Genomic DNA, 20972 nt, shown 5'->3' on the forward strand with positions numbered 1-20972 from the left:
CAAGCCTCATACAACTCTATGCACTGAAACATAAAAAAAGTTACCACTTTTAGAAGGTGGGGTGTAAATAAAGGGTCGTTAAAATGTGATGCTTCAAAGTTGGTTTGTGTTGGGAAAAAAAATGCTTATTACTAAAAAGATACATCAGGAAAATCCAAATTGTTATTTCACAGATAATAGAAGGATTTGTCTATAAATAGACAAATCCTCTTGAAAATAAGTCAAGCATTTACCATGTTGCTCAATAGGTCAATATGCAATCTGTAATAAGGGCGGAAGGTTAAGCCACACTTCATATAAATGAAACGTGAATGGATTTTATCGCTATTCTGAGCAGTTTATCAGTTCATCGTTCCGCAGAGCCCCTCGCTGTGAGATCATCTGCGAGCGCGACTTAACACCGCGTCTATGATGAATTATCCATCAAATCAAATTCTCCTTAAAATCCATTTAGATTTCTGTGAATTAGCGTCCAGCGATCACAGGGTCACCTTGTGGCTATTGACATCAGATCGCAGCCGCTCCATTTCATTCTTTCTACTGCGGTGACTGGTGACATTGAAAATTCCTGCTGCATTCCTATATATCCGGCTGCAAGAAGGGTTAAAGAAAACTGCCTTGCTCACATCTTCTGCTGTGACTCATCTGTGTGTAGATGAAAGGAGTGGCTTTGCTCCTGTATCTGAGGATTCAGTAAAGCTTCGCTAGCAGCAGAGAGAGTTGCTTGAAGTGGTTCTGTACCCTGTGCTGTAATACTGTGTAGTCATCCCGGCTGTTCTGCACCTCCACAGCTCCACATGTCGTCCTCCTGAAGATGTGCTCCTGTGCATCCCACAGGTAAGACTCATCTCTGGCTTTTCATTACAAACTTGGCAAACTTCACTTTTATTCATACCTACTACATTCTATATCCAATCATTTGTGCAAACGGAGCTTTTTCTGCAATTATTATTTTATCTGGCATTTTGGTTGTTTCGTTGTATATCTCTATTTTTTATTCATATCTAAATTCTCTAAAATTTGATCCAGTTTAAGTGACAAAAATTGTGTTCCTAAAAATTCCAACTCCAGCTGTTTGGAGTAGCAAGTGCATTCTGTTAAACCTATGGCATCCCTATAGGATTAAGTTCTCTGTACGTAGTCGTGTGCACAAGTAGTCAAAGCTATGAGGATCGTGTTACATCTAATAGCAAAGAAAAATTAAAGACTGTCTGCGCCCAGGGCTCTAATCCCCTGTTCAGTGTTCCGTGTGGGTCACAGAATTTCCTGTATTTATTTAGGATATTTGGGGAAAAAAATTCTCCCGGTGTCGACAGCTTGATCGTGTCTGAGGTTTTTTGAAAACCTGAGCTTTACATTAATGGAATATTTGGTTGGAATTTCTATTACGGATGTAATCATAATACGTTTTCCAAGAGAGATCGTACCTCACATATGTTCCCTATTTACATTACTGAAACAATCCGATGTGGAATGTGCTGTTACAGTTCTGCTTTTCTCTGCTAGTTGACTCCAACCTGTCAATATCTCTCATGCCAAGTAATTGGAAAGTCATTTATCAAGCTGTGCTGATATAGAGCATTAGCTCCTATGGCAGGATGCTCTCGTGGAGTCAGATGACTGGTGCCAAACGCTCAACCGAAGTATTCCATACATTTCTTTTGAGAGGTAAATGGATCGAAATCCCATTATACATTTCCCACTTTCCGGACCAACAATCCATAAACTGTAATGTGAAGCATAGACTACAATTTGCAAAGGTTTTAATCTCAGTCAAGCAAATATCAAGCACCAGGTATTTAGTCCATGTGTATCCGTCTCTGGAGCTCTAGGTTCCTTTTGCATGGCGTGAAATGTGATTATATACCCAAGGTAGCGATGTCTGAAGGAAGGATGAAAGAAATAGATGAATGTTCCATGAATCATTTATCCCAGGAGCTGAGAACAGTTCTCTGCAAAATATAAATAACTCTTTTTCATCTCAATTCTTTGCTTTGAAAACAGTTTTCTTTGTGTCGTGGACGTGCGGCCACATCACGTCTTTCCACCTGTCTCATTCTTTTAATTAATTTCTCTGACTCCTCCCATTGCCCCAGATCATCTTTATTAATTTGAAGTGGAAGAAAAAACTGTATCCCGCAGAAGTTTCCCTACCAATTTGCATTGTCTTGTTGTTTAAGAAAAAAAAAGCATAATGGGATTACGGTTTGAAAGGCTGCCCGTGGTCCTTTCTGTACATAGAGATTTGATAAGAGCCATACCAAAATGCTGTCTCAGAAGAACTAAGGTGTCATCCTTCAGTCAAAAACATTTTCTTTCAGTCAAAAACAACTACTTATTGTCATGGTCGTCTATGGAATCCGCGAGAATATTGGAGACATGACTATGGTAGCTCCATTGCTAGGGCTGTTACATTGCATTGGTGGAGTCCTGGAAAATCTGACCAAAAACAATCGCTATGTCCTTCCACATGTTTGTGTTGGTTTCATCCAGGTACTACAATTATTTCAGTATTCCTCCCACATGTCAAAGACATAGAATATAGATTGGGAACTATACTAAGCAACATGAGTAATGACAATGGGGGACATTTATTAACAGAATTTTTTCCCCTTGTTGCACCTCATATTTGGTTGTTTCCTGAAACTCACAACTTATTCTTTTTGTGGGCACAAAATTGTGGTGCCGCTTTTAAATTTGTTACTTTTCTAGCGCTTCTAGTTTCCCGACTCCTTTTGTGGCACAGTTTTTGGCGCACAATTACAGCAGCTAAAATCTGGTCTAGGGAGTTGTATTTCACCTTCATGAATGGGGAGGTAATTCTAACCTTTTTGTTTGTGCGCCAAATCATTAATCCCTTGCACCACAAACTTACATCCAAATGAAAATTATAGCACATTTCCTGCACCACCCTGTACCCAAATTAATCAATGCCCCCTAATGTGTCTAAACTGATGCTGGAAATGTAGGCACAATGAAAACTATTAAAGTAATAAATACATTAGGGGCATTCTCATGTTAAACCAGTTAACGACCAGGCCCTTTTTTGTTTTTTCATTTCCATTTTTCACTCCCCACCTTCAAAGATCTATAACTTTTTTATTTTTACACGTAAAGAGCTCTGTGATGGCTGGTTTTCTGTGTAACAAATTGCACTTCATATTGATGGTAGTTAATATTGAATAATTCCATGCCCTGTACTGGAAAGCAGGAAAAACATTCCGAATGCAGTGAAATGGTGGAAAAACGCATTTGCGCCATTTTCTTGTGGGCTTGAATTTTACAGCTTTCACTGTGCACCCCAAATGACATGTCTACTTTATTTTTTGGGTCGGTATGATTACAGGGATAACAAATTTGTATAGGTTTTATAATGTTTTCATACACTTTCAAAAATGAAAATCTCCTGTACAAATTTTTTTGGGGAGATTTTGCCATCTTCTGGCGCTAATAACTTTTTCATACTTTGTTGTACGGAGCTGTGGGTGGTGTCATTTTTTTCGAATTTTGATGTAGTTTTCAATTATATAATTTTTAGGACTGTACAACATTTTGATCACTTTATATATTTTTTCAATATTTTTCAAAATAGCAAAAAAGTGCCATTTTCAACTTTGGGCGCTATTTTCCGTTACGGGGTTAAATGCAGTGAAAAACCGTTATTATATTTTGATAGATCGGGCATTTTCAGACGCATCATGGGTGGCGACAATCCTCAGCATGATGGCAGCGCCGCACCGATCGCGGGTGTTACCTGTAAGTCTTTACTGCAATATGCAGCAAAGACTTATTGGCTATGGAGAGGGCTCAGCCCGTGAGCCCTCTACATGCACCGGGACCCGACGCGCGCCATGAATACACGGCGGGCGGGAACCATTTAATATGTAAAGCACTTTAGAAGCGGATCTGCTGGCCCCATTCATATGGACGGGTTGAACCTAAAGTTTGCATGAGTGGCCACTCTCTATTTGGGGTCTAAGAGAGCAATGAAAGTACCCAAGTCTATTTGCTTGGCTATTTTCGCCCTATACATAGACCCAAATGGAGAGTGAATGTGCATGCACAGCAGACTGTCCATTCACCTCAGCTGTGGGAACGGTGTCAGTGGACGACCGATCTCGAGATAGGTTAGAGTGTCAGAGGTAGGACCCACATCTATCATGTATTTATGCCATATCCTGTGAAATATGAAACATTTGTGCAGTAGTTCATACTAAATTACCCAAAATACTGCATGCCAGAGCCAAGAAGCTCAGGAGGGATCATCCACCATGATAAAATATTCTCAAAGGTATTCTACATAAAAATATAAATTTCTATGTTTTTTTTTAGTAGAAGCAATGTATATTTTACTCCCAAAGACACAGCTGCACAGTTTGGAAAACGAAGAGTAAAATGGGTTTTCCATGCATTAGTTAATAAAAATAAATGATAGCAACCTGCAGCTTCACTGGTCCTGGAGGGATAATGTACCCAGGGCCGGTGCCAGCACTGGGCATATAGGAATCAATGTGGGTAAGGGGGACCGTATGTATAGAATCCATAGGGGGTGAGGGGGGCTTTATATAAAATAATCATGAGGGGTCTGTTTGGGATGATAAACTAGGGAATATTTTAGGGAATAGGAGACTGTTATAGTTTCTGATTTTTTACTGCCGCCACGTGAGTTCACTGCAAAGGGGCCCACTGAGGCTGTGTCACACAGGGGCCTACTGAAACTTGGAGACGACTCATTCTTTTAATTAATTTCTCTGACTCCTCCCATTGCCCCAGATCATCTTTATTAATTTGAAGTGAAAGAAAAAACTGTATCCCGCAGAAGTTTCCCTACTAGAGATGAGCGAACACTAAAATGCTCGGGTACTCGTTATTCGAGACGAACTTTTCCCGATGCTCGAGTGCTCGTCTCGAATAACGAACCCCATTGAAGTCAATGGGAGACTCGAGCATTTTTCAAGGGGACCAAGGCTCTGCACAGGGAAGCTTGGCCAAACACCTGGGAACCTCAGAAAAGGATGGAAACACCACGGAAATGGACAGGAAACAGCAGGGGCAGCATGCATGGATGCCTCTGAGGCTGCATAATCGCACCATTATGCCAAAATTATGGGCAACAGCATGGCCATGACAGAGTGACAGAATGAAGCTAGATAGCATCTAAAACATCCAATAATTGACCCTGACACTATAGGGGACGGCATGCAGAGGCAGCGGCAGCAGGCTAGAGAGTGTCATGGCGACATACCCTAAATGGACTCAGGCTTCAAACCAATGGGTGGCAGAGAGGAACCAAAGGAGGTGAGCAAGAAGCGCTCAAATAATATCGGTACATGATAAAAGTTTGCCAGTATATTTTGTGGATTACACAGCAGGGTGGCGACAAAGTTAACATGGAAGCCATGAAAACAACCCAAAATTCTGCCTGACACAGCTCGTTTGATAAGGGGACGATGTATGGAGGCAGTGAACTAGTAGTAGATTAAAGGTGCTGCAGTTAAAACTATGTTAGTTGGATCTTGGCATGGAGCTGGCGCTCCGCTGCCAGGCGAGCTTTCGCCAATCCAAGCCCCTGTCTCTAGGCTACTCCCCAAACAGCACTTCTAAGAACCTTTTGTATAAGATCAAGTGTAGTAGCGTTCTTATAAGTTTAGGATATGCCGGGTGAGGGGAATGTAAACAGATGCGCAAGAAGCGCTGAAATAATATCCCTAAATGGTAAAAGTTTGCAAGTATATTTTGGGGATTACACAGCAGGGTGGCGACAAAGTTAACAACTTTGATGTGGAATGCCCTGTAATAGCTCTTGGGCGGTGTGCCTTTTATCGCCTAGGCTCAGCAGTTTCAGCACCGCCTGCTGTCGCTTAGCGACGGCACTGCTGCTGTGCCTAGAGCTACCGACTGATGGCGCCATGCCCACGGATGGTAATTCGGAGGAGGAGGAGGTGGAGGAGGGGTGGGAGGAGGTATAGTAGGCCTTTGAGACCTGGACCGAGGTAGGCCCCGCAATTCTCTGCGTCGGCAGTATATGACCAGCCCCAGGGTCAGACTCGGTCCCAGCCTGCACCAAGTTAAGTGTAGTAGCGTTCTTATAAGTTTGGGATATGGCGGGTGAGGGGAATGTAAACAGATGCGCAAGAAGCGCATGATGCGCATGGAGCTGGCGTTCCGCTGCCAGGCGAGCTTTCGCCAATCCAAGCCCCTGTCTCTAGGCTACTCCCCAAACAGCACTTCTAAGAACCTTTTGTATAAGATCAAGTGTAGTAGCGTTCTTATAAGTTTAGGATATGCCGGGTGAGGGGAATGTAAACAGATGCGCAAGAAGCGCTGAAATAATATCCCTAAATGGTAAAAGTTTGCCAGTATATTTTGGGGATTACACAGCAGGGTGGTGACAAAGTTAACAACTTTGATGTGGAATCCATGAAAACAACCCAAATTTCTGCCTGACACACCTCGTTTGATAAAGGGACGATGTATGGAGGCAGCTATATGGACGACTTTTGGAGGTAGCAATGGAGACAACGTGTGGAGGCTGCTATGGAGACAATTTAATTTGGATAGTGCCTGTATGTGGCAGTCCCAAACATTTTTCAAACCAGAGGAGCAGGTAGGTGGCCCTCCAGTAAAATGGGATAGATTGAGTGCCTGTATGTGGCAGTCCCAAAAATGTTTCAAACCAGAGGAGCAGGTAGGTGGCCCTCCAGTAAAATGGAATAGATTGAGTGCCTGTATGTGGCAGTCCCAAAAATTGTTCAAACCAGAGGAGCAGGTAGGTGGCCCTGCAGTAAAATGGAATAGATTGAGTGCCTGTATGTGGCAGTCCCAAAAATTGTTCAAACCAGAGGAGCAGGTAGGTGGCCCTGCAGTAAAATGGAATAGATTGAGTGCCTGTATGTGGCAGTCCCAAAAATTGTTCAAACCAGAGGAGCAGGTAGGTGGTCCTGCAGTAAAATGGAATAGATTGAGTGCCTGTATGTGGCAGTCCCAAAAATGTTTCAAACCAGAGGAGCAGGTAGGTGGCCCTCCAGTAAAATGGAATAGATTGAGTGCCTGTATGTGGCAGTCCCAAAAATTGTTCAAACCAGAGGAGCAGGTAGGTGGCCCTGCAGTAAAATGGAATAGATTGAGTGCCTGTATGTGGCAGTCCCAAAAATGTTTCAAACCAGAGGAGCAGGTAGGTGGCCCTCCAGTAAAATGGAATAGATTGAGTGCCTGTATGTGGCAGTCCCAAAAATTGTTCAAACCAGAGGAGCAGGTAGGTGGCCCTGCAGTAAAATGGAATAGATTGAGTGCCTGTATGTGGCAGTCCCAAAAATTGTTCAAACCAGAGGAGCAGGTAGGTGGCCCTGCAGTAAAATGGAATAGATTGAGTGCCTGTATGTGGCAGTCCCAAAAATGTTTCAAACCAGAGGAGCAGGTAGGTGGCCCTCCAGTAAAATGGAATAGATTGAGTGCCTGTATGTGGCAGTCCCAAAAATTGTTCAAACCAGAGGAGCAGGTAGGTGGCCCTGCAGTAAAATGGAATAGATTGAGTGCCTGTATGTGGCAGTCCCAAAAATTTTTTAAAACAGAGGACCGGGTAGGTGGCCCTCCAGAAAAATGGAATAGATTGAGTGCCTGTATGTGGCACTCACAAAAATTGTTTCAAACAGAGGACCGGGTAGGTGGCCCTCCAGAAAAATTAAATGCATAAAGTACTATAGGTAGAGCCAGTGGGCCCTGTCAAAAAATAGCCAGTTTCCTCTGCTTTACTGTACAAAGAGCAGGAGAAGGAGGAAAATGAGGAGGAGGAGGAGGAGTGGATAAATTATTCAGGTTGAGCTTCCTTCACCTGCTGGAGATTGGAAATTAGGAGAAATCCATGCTTTATTCATCTTGATAAGCGTCAGCCTGTCAGCGCTGTCAGTCGACAGGCGTGTACGCTTATCGGTGATGATGCCACCAGCTGCACTGAAAACCCGCTCGGACAAGACGCTAGCGGCAGGGCAGGCAAGAACCTCCAAGGCGTAGAGCGCCAGTTCGTGCCACATGTCCAGCTTTGAAACCCAGTAGTTGTAGGGAGCTGTGTGATCATTTAGGACGATGGTATGGTCAGCTACGTACTCCCTCACCATCTTTCTGTAAAGATCAGCCCTACTCTGCCGAGACTGGGGACAGGTGACAGTGTCTTGCTGGGGTGACATAAAGCTGGCAAAAGCCTTGTAAAGCGTACCCTTGCCAGTGCTGGACAAGCTGCCTGCTCGCCTACTCTCCCTCGCTACTTGTCCCGCAGAACTACGCACTCTGCCGCTAGCGCTGTCAGAAGGGAAATACTGTTTCAGCTTGTGCACCAGGGCCTGCTGGTATTCATGCATTCTCACACTCCTTTCCTCTCCAGGGATGAGAGTGGGAAGATTTTGCTTGTACCGTGGGTCCAGGAGAGTGAACACCCAGTAATCGGTGCTGGAATAAATTCTTTGAACGCGAGGGTCACGGGATAGGCAGCCTAGCATGAAATCTGCCATATGCGCCAGAGTACCAACGCGTAAGAATTCACTCCCCTCACTGGCCTGACTGTCCATTTCCTCCTCCTCCAACTCCTCCAACTCCTCTTCTTCTGCCCATACACGCTGAACAGTGAAGGACTCAACAATGGTCCCCTCTTGTGTCTCGCCAACATTCTCCTCCTCTTCCTCCTCATCCTCCTCCACCTCCACCTCCTCCGATATGCGCTGAGAAACAGACCTCAGGGTGCTTTGGCTATCAACAAGGGAATATTCTTCCCCCGTCTCTTGTGACGAGCGCAAAGCTTCCGACTTCATGCTGACCAGAGAGTTTTTCAACAGGCCAAGCAGCGGGATGGTGAGGCTGATGATGGCGGCATCGCCACTGACCATCTGTGTTGACTCCTCAAAGTTACTCAGCACCTGACAGATATCAGACATCCACGTCCACTCCTCATTGTAGACTTGAGGAAGCTGACTGACCTGACTACCAGTTCTGGTGGAAGTTGACATCTGGCAGTCTACAATCGCTCTGCGCTGCTGGTAAACTCTGGATAACATGGTCAGTGTTGAATTCCACCTCGTGGGCACGTCGCACAACAGTCGGTGAGCGGGCAGTTGGAGGCGGCGCTGCGCTGCCCTGAGAGTGGCAGCATCTGGGCTGGACTTCCTGAAATGCGCACAGATGCGGCGCACCTTCGTGAGCAAATCAGACAGATTGGGGTATGTCTTGAGGAAACGCTGCACTATCAGATTTAACACATGGGCCAGGCATGGCACATGTGTCAGTCTGCCGAGTTGCAGAGCCGCCACCAGGTTATGGCCGTTGTCACACACAACCATTCCCGGCTTGAGGTTCAGCGGTGCCAGCCACAGATCAGTCTGCGCCGTGATGCCCTGTAATAGCTCTTGGGCGGTGTGCCTTTTGTCGCCTAGGCTCAGCAGTTTGAGCACCGCCTGCTGTCGCTTAGCGACGGCACTGCTGCTGTGCCTAGAGCTACCGACTGATGGCGCCGTGCCCACGGATGGTAGTTTGGAGGAGGAGGTGGAGGAGGGGTGGGAGGAGGAGGAGGCATAGTAGGCCTGAAACACCTGGACCGAGGTAGGCCCCGCAATCCTCGGCGTCGGCAGTATATGAGCAGCCCCAGGGTCAGACTCGGTCCCAGCCTCCACCAAGTTAACCCAATGTGCCGTCAGCGATATATAGTGGCCCTGCCCGGCAGCACTCGTCCACGTGTCCGTGGTCAGGTGGACCTTGTCAGAAACGGCGTTGGTCAGGGCACGGATGATGTTGTCTGACACGTGCTGGTGCAGGGCTGGGACGGCACATCGGGAAAAGTAGTGGCGGCTGGGGACCGAATACCGAGGGGCGGCCGCCGCCATGAGGTTGCGAAAGGCCTCGGTCTCTACTAGCCTATAGGGCAGCATCTCCAGGCTAAGCAATCTGGAGATGTGCACATTAAGGGCTTGGGCGTGCGGGTGGGTTGCACTATATTTGCGTTTCCGCTCCAGCGTCTGGGGTATGGAGAGCTGAACGCTGGTGGATGCTGTGGAGGATCGTGGAGGCGACGATGGGGTTTTTGTGGCAGGGTCCTGGGCAGGGGGCTGACTAGCAGCTGACACAGGGGAAGGAGCAGTGGTGTGCACGGCCGGAGGTGAACGGGCTTGTTGCCACTGAGTGGGGTGCTTAGCATTCATATGCCTGCGCATACTGGTGGTAGTTAAGCTAGTAGTGGTGGAACCCCTGCTGAGCCTGGTTTGGCAAATGTTGCACACCACAGTCCGTCGGTCATCCGGTGTTTCCTTAAAGAACCTCCACACTTCTGAAGATCTAGCCCTCGCCGCAAGAGCCCTCACCACGGGAGCTTCACTAGTTGACAGTGGCGCTGATGCACCAGCTCTGGCCCTGCCTCTCCGTCTGGCCCCACCACTGCCTCTTCCAACCTGTTCAGGTCGAGGACTCTCCTCCGTCTCAGAAGCACTGTGTTCACCCGGCCTCTCAACCCAGCTTGGGTCTGTCACCTCATCATCCTCCGATCCCTCAGTCTGCTCCCCCCTCGGACTTCCTGCCCTGACAACAACTTCCCCACTGTCTGACAACCGTGTCTCCTCATCGTCGGACACCTCTTTACACACTTCCACTACGTCAAGAAGGTCATCATCACCCACAGACTGTGACTGGTGGAAAACCTGGGCATCGGAAAATTGCTCAGCAGCAACCGGACAAGTGGTTTGTGACTGTGGGAAGGGTCCAGAAAACAGTTCCTCAGAGTATGCCGGTTCAAATGCCAAATTTTCCTGGGAGGGGGCAGACTGGGGGGGAGGAGGCTGAGGTGCAGGAGCTGGAGGAGTGGCGATTTCGGTGACATGGGTGGACTGCGTGGAAGACTGACTGGTGGTGGACAAATTGCTCGAAGCATTGTCAGCAATCCACGACATCACCTGTTCGCACTGTTCTGGCCTCAACAGTGCTCTACCACGAGTCCCAGTAACTTCAGACATGAACCTAGGGAGTGTAGCTCTGCGGCGTTCCCCTGCTCCCTCATCAGCAGGTGGTGTCTCACCCCGCCCAGGACCACGGCCTCTGACCCCTGCAGTAGTTGGACGCCCACGTCCCCGCCCTCGTCCTCTACCCCTAGCCCTCGGGTTAAACATTTTTAAAATGAGAGTTATAACTTTATTTTTTTTTTTACTTTTTTTTGTTTTTTTTTGTGTTTTTTTTTTTTTTTTTGTGTTTTTTGTTTTTTTTTGAGTTTTTAAAACCAAACAATGCTATCCTATTGCTATGGCTATTTTCTAGCCAAGTATCAAAGGAAGCACAGTACTATGCCAGATGAGATGACACTGAGTTATTGCCTAATAGAAATCCAACCCCTACTGAATTTTGCCACTTCGGCCTTTGCTATGGATATGTGCGCCACTAAGCGCAGAACACAGCGGTCGCAAGTCCCACTACAAATTGCTCAGAATTGGCAAGTACATGCACTGCAGAAACTACAGCCACCAGCAGATCAACCAGAAATCAAATATATAGAACGCTACTGTAGGCTTCAAGATCAAGAAGCTGTTTGTATTCTCCTATGGCTATTTTCTAGCCAAGTATCAAAGGAAGCACAGTACTATGCCGGATGAGATGACACTGAGTTATTGCCTAATAGAAATCCAACCCCTACTGAATTTTGCCACTTCAGCCTTTGCTATGGATATGTGCGCCACTAAGCGCAGAACACAGCGGTCGCAAGTCTCACTACAAATTGCTCAGAATTGGCAAGTACATGCACTGCAGAAACTACAGCCACCAGCAGATCAACCAGAAATCAAATATATAGAACGCTACTGTAGGCTTCAAGAAGCTGTTTGTATTCTCCTATGGCTATTTTCTAGCCAAGTATCAAAGGAAGCACAGTACTATGCCAGATGAGATGACACTGAGTTATTGCCTAATAGAAATCCAACCCCTACTGAATTTTGCCACTTCAGCCTTTGCTATGGATATGTGCGCCACTAAGCGCAGAACACAGCGGTCGCAAGTCTCACTACAAATTGCTCAGAATTGGCAAGTACATGCACTGCAGAAACTACAGCCACCAGCAGATCAACCAGAAATCAAATATATAGAACGCTACTGTAGGCTTCAAGAAGCTGTTTGTATTCTCCTATGGCTATTTTCTAGCCAAGTATCAAAGGAAGCACAGTACTATGCCAGATGAGATGACACTGAGTTATTGCCTAATAGAAATCCAACCCCTACTGAATTTTGCCACTTCAGCCTTTGCTATGGATATGTGCGCCACTAAGCGCAGAACACAGCGGTCGCAAGTCTCACTACAAATTGCTCAGAATTGGCAAGTACATGCACTGCAGAAACTACAGCCACCAGCAGATCAACCAGAAATCAAATATATAGAACGCTACTGTAGGCTTCAAGAAGCTGTTTGTATTCTCCTATGGCTATTTTCTAGCCAAGTATCAAAGGAAGCACAGTACTATGCCAGATGAGATGACACTGAGTTATTGCCTAATAGAAATCCAACCCCTACTGAATTTTGCCACTTCAGCCTTTGCTATGGATATGTGCGCCACTAAGCGCAGAACACAGCGGTCGCAAGTCTCACTACAAATTGCTCAGAATTGGCAAGTACATGCACTGCAGAAACTACAGCCACCAGCAGATCAACCAGAAATCAAATATATAGAACGCTACTGTAGGCTTCAAGAAGCTGTTTGTATTCTCCTATGGCTATTTTCTAGCCAAGTATCAAAGGAAGCACAGTACTATGCCAGATGAGATGACACTGAGTTATTGCCTAATAGAAATCCAACCCCTACTGAATTTTGCCACTTCAGCCTTTGCTATGGATATGTGCGCCACTAAGCGCAGAACACAGCGGTCGCAAGTCTCACTACAAATTGCTCAGAATTGGCAAGTACATGCACTGCAGAAACTACAGCCACCAGCAGATCAACCAGAAATCAAATATATAGAACGCTACTGTAGGCTTCAAGAAGCTGTTTGTATTCTCCTATGGCTATTTTCTAGCCAAGTATCAAAGGAAGCACAGTACTATGCCAGATGAGATGACACTGAGTTATTGCCTAATAGAAATCCAACCCCTACTGAATTTTGCCACTTCGGCCTTTGCTATGGATATGTGCGCCACTAAGCGCAGAACACAGCGGTCGCAAGTCTCACTACAAATTGCTCAGAATTGGCAAGTACATGCACTGCAGAAACTACAGCCACCAGCAGATCAACCAGAAATCAAATATATAGAACGCTACTGTAGGCTTCAAGAAGCTGTTTGTATTCTCCTATGGCTATTTTCTAGCCAAGTATCAAAGGAAGCACACTACTATGCCAGATGAGATGACACTGAGTTATTGCCTAATAGAAATCCAACCCCTACTGAATTTTGCCACTTCAGCCTTTGCTATGGATATGTGCGCCACTAAGCGCAGAACACAGCGGTCGCAAGTCTCACTACAAATTGCTCAGAATTGGCAAGTACATGCACTGCAGAAACTACAGCCACCAGCAGATCAACCAGAAATCAAATATATAGAACGCTACTGTAGGCTTCAAGAAGCTGTTTGTATTCTCCTATGGCTATTTTCTAGCCAAGTATCAAAGGAAGCACAGTACTATGCCAGATGAGATGACACTGAGTTATTGCCTAATAGAAATCCAACCCCTACTGAATTTTGCCACTTCAGCCTTTGCTATGGATATGTGCGCCACTAAGCGCAGAACACAGCGGTCGCAAGTCTCACTACAAATTGCTCAGAATTGGCAAGTACATGCACTGCAGAAACTACAGCCACCAGCAGATCAACCAGAAATCAAATATATAGAACGCTACTGTAGGCTTCAAGAAGCTGTTTGTATTCTCCTATGGCTATTTTCTAGCCAAGTATCAAAGGAAGCACAGTACTATGCCAGATGAGATGACACTGAGTTATTGCCTAATAGAAATCCAACCCCTACTGAATTTTCCCACTTCGGTCTTTGCTATGGATATGTGTGCCACTAAGAGCTAAACACAACGGTAGCAAGTCCCCCTGCTAATTCCTCACAAAATGGTAAAAGATGCAAATTAAAATAAAAAAAGTAGAACGTTATTGTAGCCCTAAGAAGGGCTGTTGGGTTCTTTGAGAATCACTCCTGCCTAACAGTAAGCTAATAGAACACCCTAACGCTTTCCCTGAGCAGCAGCAGCTCTCTCCCTAGCGGCATCCAGAGACAGAATGATCCGAGCAGCGCGGCCAGCGGCTAGTCTATCCCAGGGTCACCTGATCTGGCCAGCCAACCACTGCTATCGACGTGTAAGGGTACCACGTCATGCTGGGTGGAGTGCAGAGTCTCCTGGCTTGTGATTGGCTCTGTTTCTGGCCGCCAAAAAGCAAAACGGCGGGAGCTGCCATTTTCTCGAGCGGGCGAAGTATTCGTCCGAGTAACGAGCAGTTTCGAGTACCCTAATGCTCGACCGAGCATCAAGCTCGGACGAGCATGTTCGCTCATCTCTATTCCCTACCTATTTGCATTGTCTTGTTGTTTAAGAAAAAAAAGCATAATGGGCTTACGGTTTGAAAGGCTGCCCGTGGTCCTTTCTGTACATAGAGATTTGATAAGAGCCATACCAAAATGCTGTTTTAAGAGAACTAAGGTGTCATCCTTCAGTCAAAAATTTTTCTTTTGGTCAAAAACAACTACTTATTGTCATGGTTTTCTATGGAATCCACGAGAATATTGGAGACATGACTATGGTAGCTCCATTGCTAGGGCTGTTACATTGCATTGGTGGAGTGGTGGAAAATCTGACGAAAAACCAAACATCTCTATGTCCTTCCACATGTTTGTGTTGGTTTCATCCAGGTACTACAATTATTTCAGTATCACTCCCACATGTCAAAGACATAGACTATAGATTGGGAACTATAGCAACATGAGTAATGACAATGGGGGGCATTTATCAACAGAATTTTTTCCCCTTGTTGCACCTCATATTTGGTTGTTTCCTGAAACTCACAACTTATTCTTTTTGTGGGCACAAAATTGTGGTGCCGCTTGTGAATTTGTTACTTTTCTAGCGCTTCTAGTTTCCTGACTCCTTTTGTGGCACAGTTTTTGTCGCACAATTACAGCAGCTAAAATCTGGTCTAGGGAGTTGTATTTCACCTTCATGAATGGGGAGACAATTCTAACCTTTTTGTTTGTGCGCCAAATCATTAATCCCTTGCACCACAAACTTACATCCAAATGAAAATTATAGCACATTTCCTGCACCACCCTGCACCCAAATTAATCAATGCCCCCTAATGTGTCTAAACTGATGCTGGAAATGTAGGCACAATGAAAACTATTAAAGTAATAAATACATTAGGGGCATTCTCATGTTAAACCAGTTAACGACCAGGCCCTTTTTTGTTTTTTCATTTCCAATTTTCACTCCCCACCTTCAAAGATCTTTAACTTTTTTTATTTTTACACGTAAAGAGCTCTGTGATGGCTGGTTTTCTGCGTAACAAATTGCACTTCATATTGATGGTAGTTAATATTGAATAATTCCATGCCCTGTACTGGAAAGCAGGAAAAACATTCCGAATGCAGTGAAATGGTGGAAAAATGCATTTGCGCCATTTTCTTGTGGGCTTGAATTTTACAGCTTTCACTGTGCACCCCAAATGACATGTCTACTTTATTTTTTGGGTCGGTATAATTACAGGGATAACAAATTTGTATAGGTTTCATACACTTTCAAAAATGAAAATCTCCTGTACAATTTTTTTTTGGGAGATTTTTCCATCTTCTGGCGCTAATAACTTTTTCATACTTTGTTGTACGGAGCTGTGGGTGGTGTCATTTTTTTTCGACTTTTGATGTAGTTTTCAATTATATAATTTTTAGGACTGTACAACCTTTTGATCACTTTTTATATATTTTTTCAATATTTTTCAAAATAGCAAAAAAGTGCCATTTTCAACTTTGGGCGCTATTTTCCGTTACGGGGTTAAATGCAGCAAAAACCCGTTATTATATTTTGATAGATCGGGCATTTTCAGACGCATCATGGGTGGCGACGGTCCACGGCATGATGGCAGCGCCGCACCGATCGCGGGTGTTACCTGTAAGTCTTTACTGCAATATGCAGCAAAGACTTATTGGCTATGGAGAGGGCTCAGCCATGAATACACGGCGGGCGGGCGGGAACCAGTTAATATGTAAAGCACTTTAGAAGCGGATCTGCTGGCCCCATTCATATGGACGGGGTGAACCTAAAGTTTGCATGAGTGGCCACTCTCCATTTGGGGTCTAAGAGAGCAATGAAAGTACCCAAGTCTATTCGCTTGGCTATTTTCGTCCTATACATAGACCCAAATGGAGAGTGAATGTGCATGCACAGCAGACTGTCCATTCACCCCAGCTGTGGGAACGGTGTCAGTGGACGACCGATCTCGAGATAGGTTAGAGTGTCAGAGGTAGGACCCACATCTATCATGTATTTATGCCATATCCTGTGAAATATGAAACATTTGTGCAATAGTTCATACTAAATTACCCAAAATACTGCATGCCAGAGCCAAGAAGCTCAGGAGGGATCATCCACCATGATAAAATATTCTCAAAGGTATTCTACATAAAAAAATACATTTCTATGTTTTTTTAGTAGAAGCAATGTATATTTTACTCCCAAAGACACAGCTGCACAGTTTGGAAAACGAAGAGTAAATGGGTTTTCCAAGCATTAGTTAATAAAAATAAATGATAGCAACCTGCAGCTTCACTGGTCCTGGAGGGATGATGTACCCAGGGCCGGTGCCAGCACTGGGCATATAGGAATCAATGCGGGTAAGGGGGACCATATGTATAGAATCCATAGGGGGTGAGGGGGGCTTTATATAAAATAATCATGAGGGGGCTGTTTGGGATGATAAACTAGGGAATATTTTAGGGAATAGGAGACTGCCGCCACGTGAGTTCACTGCAAAGGGGCCCACTGAGGCTGTGTCACACAGGGGCCTACTGAAACATGGAGACGACCATGGATGTACCCTATCCAATCACTGTCCTCATCACTACAGGACCAGTTAACAAGCATCCACAAGGGACGAAGATAAAAGTAGTACTGGAGCTGCGCAAGATCAAACAGTTGAATTTTTTTGTTTTCCCCGGCCACCAAGAAAATATCTCTTTTGCTCACTCATTAGTTCTGTCCAAGTAGAATGGAGGTCAAGGTAGCTTTTATTTAAGCTTCAGTACTCCTTCAGTACATGCGCTTGTCTGAAGAAGGGGCCACGCCCCGAAACGTCACATGATGTGCTGGATGCCGTCCTCCTTAATGGAGTAACTACATGGTGTGCTCAGCCCGTCTCCCTGAAGTTCACGCTGGATTATATGGACTTTCACACTTGGGTGATTATGTTTTGCCTAAAATGTTTGTAACAATTGATATATTTTTGATAAAGAAAAATTGCAAAACAATGGTGAGCGTTTCATTCGTACTTTAAGGGGCACTAACACAGCCCCATAGAAGAAATGATAGGACTGGTCACAAATGTACATCAATTCTCTATTCACAGGGGAATCTCCTTTTCTGCCAGTAGTATACTGTAAGGTATTCTCCATACTATGGATAGAGGATAAGTTATGTTTTTCTGACCACCTCTTTTCCAAAAGATGCCTGAGTGGACTATAAAACAAAAATTTAGAAACTAAGTGTAATTATAAAATATAGGGTGGAAAACAATTGTGATTGTCATTTACATATACCTTATAGCTGTAATCATTTTCGGTAATGTTACACTTTTCACCATTCACAGTAATAAACGTCAGACTTGGATTTGTTACTTGTATAAGCTTTTCAGAACTTAATCTATTCATATCACATAATGTTGGTGCTCCCGCTCCTCTCCGGTGGGGGATTAGAAGATGCATCTTGTTCTGTAATGATTTTGTGGGGGAGGAAACGCATGGCTGTACTGAAGAAATATACATGCATATATTACATACATAACATTTGTGAGATGTGTTCTCCCAATGTAATGAGGTGTTGGTAGATAATGAAGCACCGAAAGATATTCAGGAGGATGATCCTACATCAGGACAATTGGGAAGTGTCTCCTCAAATAAACTGAAAGAGACAGAAAACAGGAGGCAGGGCTGATCCGATGCTTGATGTGGATTCATATCTTCACATTTGTGTTCCCAGGGTTTACAGAAACATTCAGTTTCTTACATAGAAAAACTAAGAGCAGGGATGGATTGAGATAAGAGCTAGTGGCTTAGGTGGGCCCATCCTTGATTTGTTAGGGCCTGCTTCAACATGGAATTCTCTTCTTCAAGAGTCAAGGCTTCTCCACAGGAGGAGTGCTCAGATGTCTGTTCGTCTACTTTATGATATTTCCATGCTCATTTATTATGAGGAATATGACCTTTAAGTGGGTTGTCCAGGACTAGATATTGATGGCCTATGATTAGGAAAAGTTATCAATATCATATCCAATAGGGGCAATCTAACAGCTACTACCTGCACTGACCTCCTAGGCGCCGCACGGGAGAAGAACAATGGCGGCGCCCAATGCGATGTTAAAGAAGACAGAAGACGGCGCGGAAGCCAGAAGAGGAGCCGCGATGACATTGGGGGAGCAGCGCTGCGCATCGGGGCCACCAGAGGGTGAGTAAATAGTTTATTTTTTTTTAGTCCATTTTTAATGATTTTTTTTACACGTATTGACTCGTGTATAAGCCGAGGGGACGTTTTTCAGCACATTTTTTGTGCTGAAAAACTCGGCTTATACACGAGTATATACGGTAACAAGTTTCCAGGATTATTAAATTACAGATCGGGGCAGGCGGGAGAAATCTATCATCAGATCTACTTCTGATGGTAGATTCTTCATGGTAGGTTACCTTTAAAGTAGTGGTTCTTAAGCGGGTTTCTATCGAACCCTAGGGTTTCGGTGAGTCGGTCTCAGGGGCTGGTGGAGCCTCTGCCACGGAGGTGAAGACACACACATATTTGATTTATCACTAAAGATGGGTTCGGTGAATGTGTATATAAAACTGGTGGGTTCGGTACCTCAAACAAGGTTAAGAACTACTGCTTTAAAGGCAGTCTACCAGCAGTTTTGACCATAGAAAGCAGCAGAAAATTATAGGTTTTGGCCTTGAATATCTGTGTAACCATACATTTATGTGTGTTGTTAGTAGCAGCAGGACTGTGAAAAATGCATTCATATTTATGGATTGCATATTTGGAATACTATGGTGCGCAGGTGCGTCAGATCTCTTCACTGAAGGCAACACAGGATTTTCCCCTGTCCTTTGAGTTACTTGCGAACCAAACTACATAAGTTACTACATAAGCAGAGGGGAAGGGCTATGCTGTGTTCAGTGAAGAGATCTCATGCACCTGTGCACTGGAGTTCACCTACAATAGTCCATCTACAATACTGGAATATAAATGTATTTTTCACAGCCCTGCTGCTACTAACAACGCACACCAAGGTACGGTTACACAGCACTCCTGAGCTGATATTAAATACCATCTGCAGTTGTACGTGGAGGACGAATATGTTGTATTCTTTCAAATTTCTATTTCCACTAATATTACATAAGTGATTTTTAGACTTTGTAGTCTTTATGAGATGTATCCATGCTCCAATTATCCAATATAATGACACTAGGAGGGTGGTAATGTTCCAAGTATACCACTCCTGTCCATAATCTACTAATGATCTATCCTAGCGATAGGTCATCAATAGCTAAAGACTGGGAAACCCCTTAAGTTACAGTATAACCAATCATTTTGTGCTGGGAATTTTCCTGGGAGCAGTCTCATTTCTAGTACGGAGGTCTCAGGCAGCAGCATGATGCGAGCAAGACATGTTTAATGAAGGATGATCACTCATGCTTCTGCTTTTTAAATGATATTTGTCTTCCACATGATTTTCTGCAAAATGCATGAAATGAGGTGAATAAATCTGAACTAATTGATGCCTCCTGCTGATTTCTGGCACTCAAATCGCAGGGGGTGAGAGCAGACACCTCCAGGAAAGCTATGGTAGGGCTTCCGGCACTGAATGTAAACAATGTAATCATCTATGATATAAAACCACCGTACTGTAGTTATGGAAAATAGACCCAAGGGGGACAGAAGCCTCCTCAAACAAATGTACAAAGTGAGCTGAGCACTCCCATGTGAGCCACCGCACGCTCGCTATATCTGCCGCCTACCTAGAGAGATTGCATTTGCATTCATCCTGTATTTATATTTAGTAAATTGTCCATTTCATTTACACATATTTTAGGTTTGGGGCATAATATAGGCAAAGGGTTCAACATTTCCCAAATGCAATTCAAAAAATGTATTATGTATGGCAGAAGACTCAATCTTTGCTTCCCATTGTAAATATTTTAAGTACTGTACAATCCAGGCAAATTAAAGAGGAACTCCCACATTTTTTTTAGTTTAAATCGGTCCAATAGGAATAAGCCTTGATTTTAAGGGTGATGAAACTTTTATATAATTTCTCCTCTCTATCCAGCCACAACTTCCTTCCACATGCTGAATCCTGAGACTCAATTAGGATTCAATTGTGGAATTTATCACAACTGGATGTATCGTACTCCAATCGGGATATTCTGCGATATACTAAGATGCTCTGGGCTTTTTTAGATATCATGTGCTGGAATTCATTCTATTCCAGGTCTGGCAAGGAGGAGATTTGCACTGTAACCTGCACAAGGAACTGTAGTGGGTCATCACGGAAAGGGACGTGGCAATTGGATGTTTCCAATAGCTGTGTTATTGCATAACAGGTTATGTGTCACATTTAGGCACATTTTTAGATGTAAAACTAATCCAATTAATTAGAGGTACAAAGTTGGACTAGAAAGTCTTACATTTTCTAGGACACAGAAAATCTGGCACAGTATAAAAATTCCAAATCTCACTTAACATTGATTGACCTTTAGATGATTAAAGGTGA

At 44.3% G+C, this 20972-nt stretch overlaps 1 protein-coding gene across 1 annotated transcript in view; it reads left to right on the forward strand.

The window, feature by feature from the left end:
- Positions 1 to 396: 396 nt before the first annotated feature.
- SPHKAP (SPHK1 interactor, AKAP domain containing) overlaps positions 397 to 20972 on the forward strand; it is a 164268-nt gene continuing 143692 nt past the window's right edge. Inside the window, exon 1 of the mRNA XM_072143340.1 lies at positions 397 to 837. Within this exon, the coding sequence (XP_071999441.1) occupies positions 815 to 837 (23 nt within the window). The 5' untranslated portion in view covers positions 397 to 814. The remainder of the gene's footprint in view (positions 838 to 20972) is intronic.

The sequence above is a fragment of the Engystomops pustulosus genome, chromosome 3 (assembly GCF_040894005.1).
Source record: "Engystomops pustulosus chromosome 3, aEngPut4.maternal, whole genome shotgun sequence".
NCBI classification, from domain to species: Eukaryota; Metazoa; Chordata; class Amphibia; order Anura; family Leptodactylidae; genus Engystomops; species Engystomops pustulosus.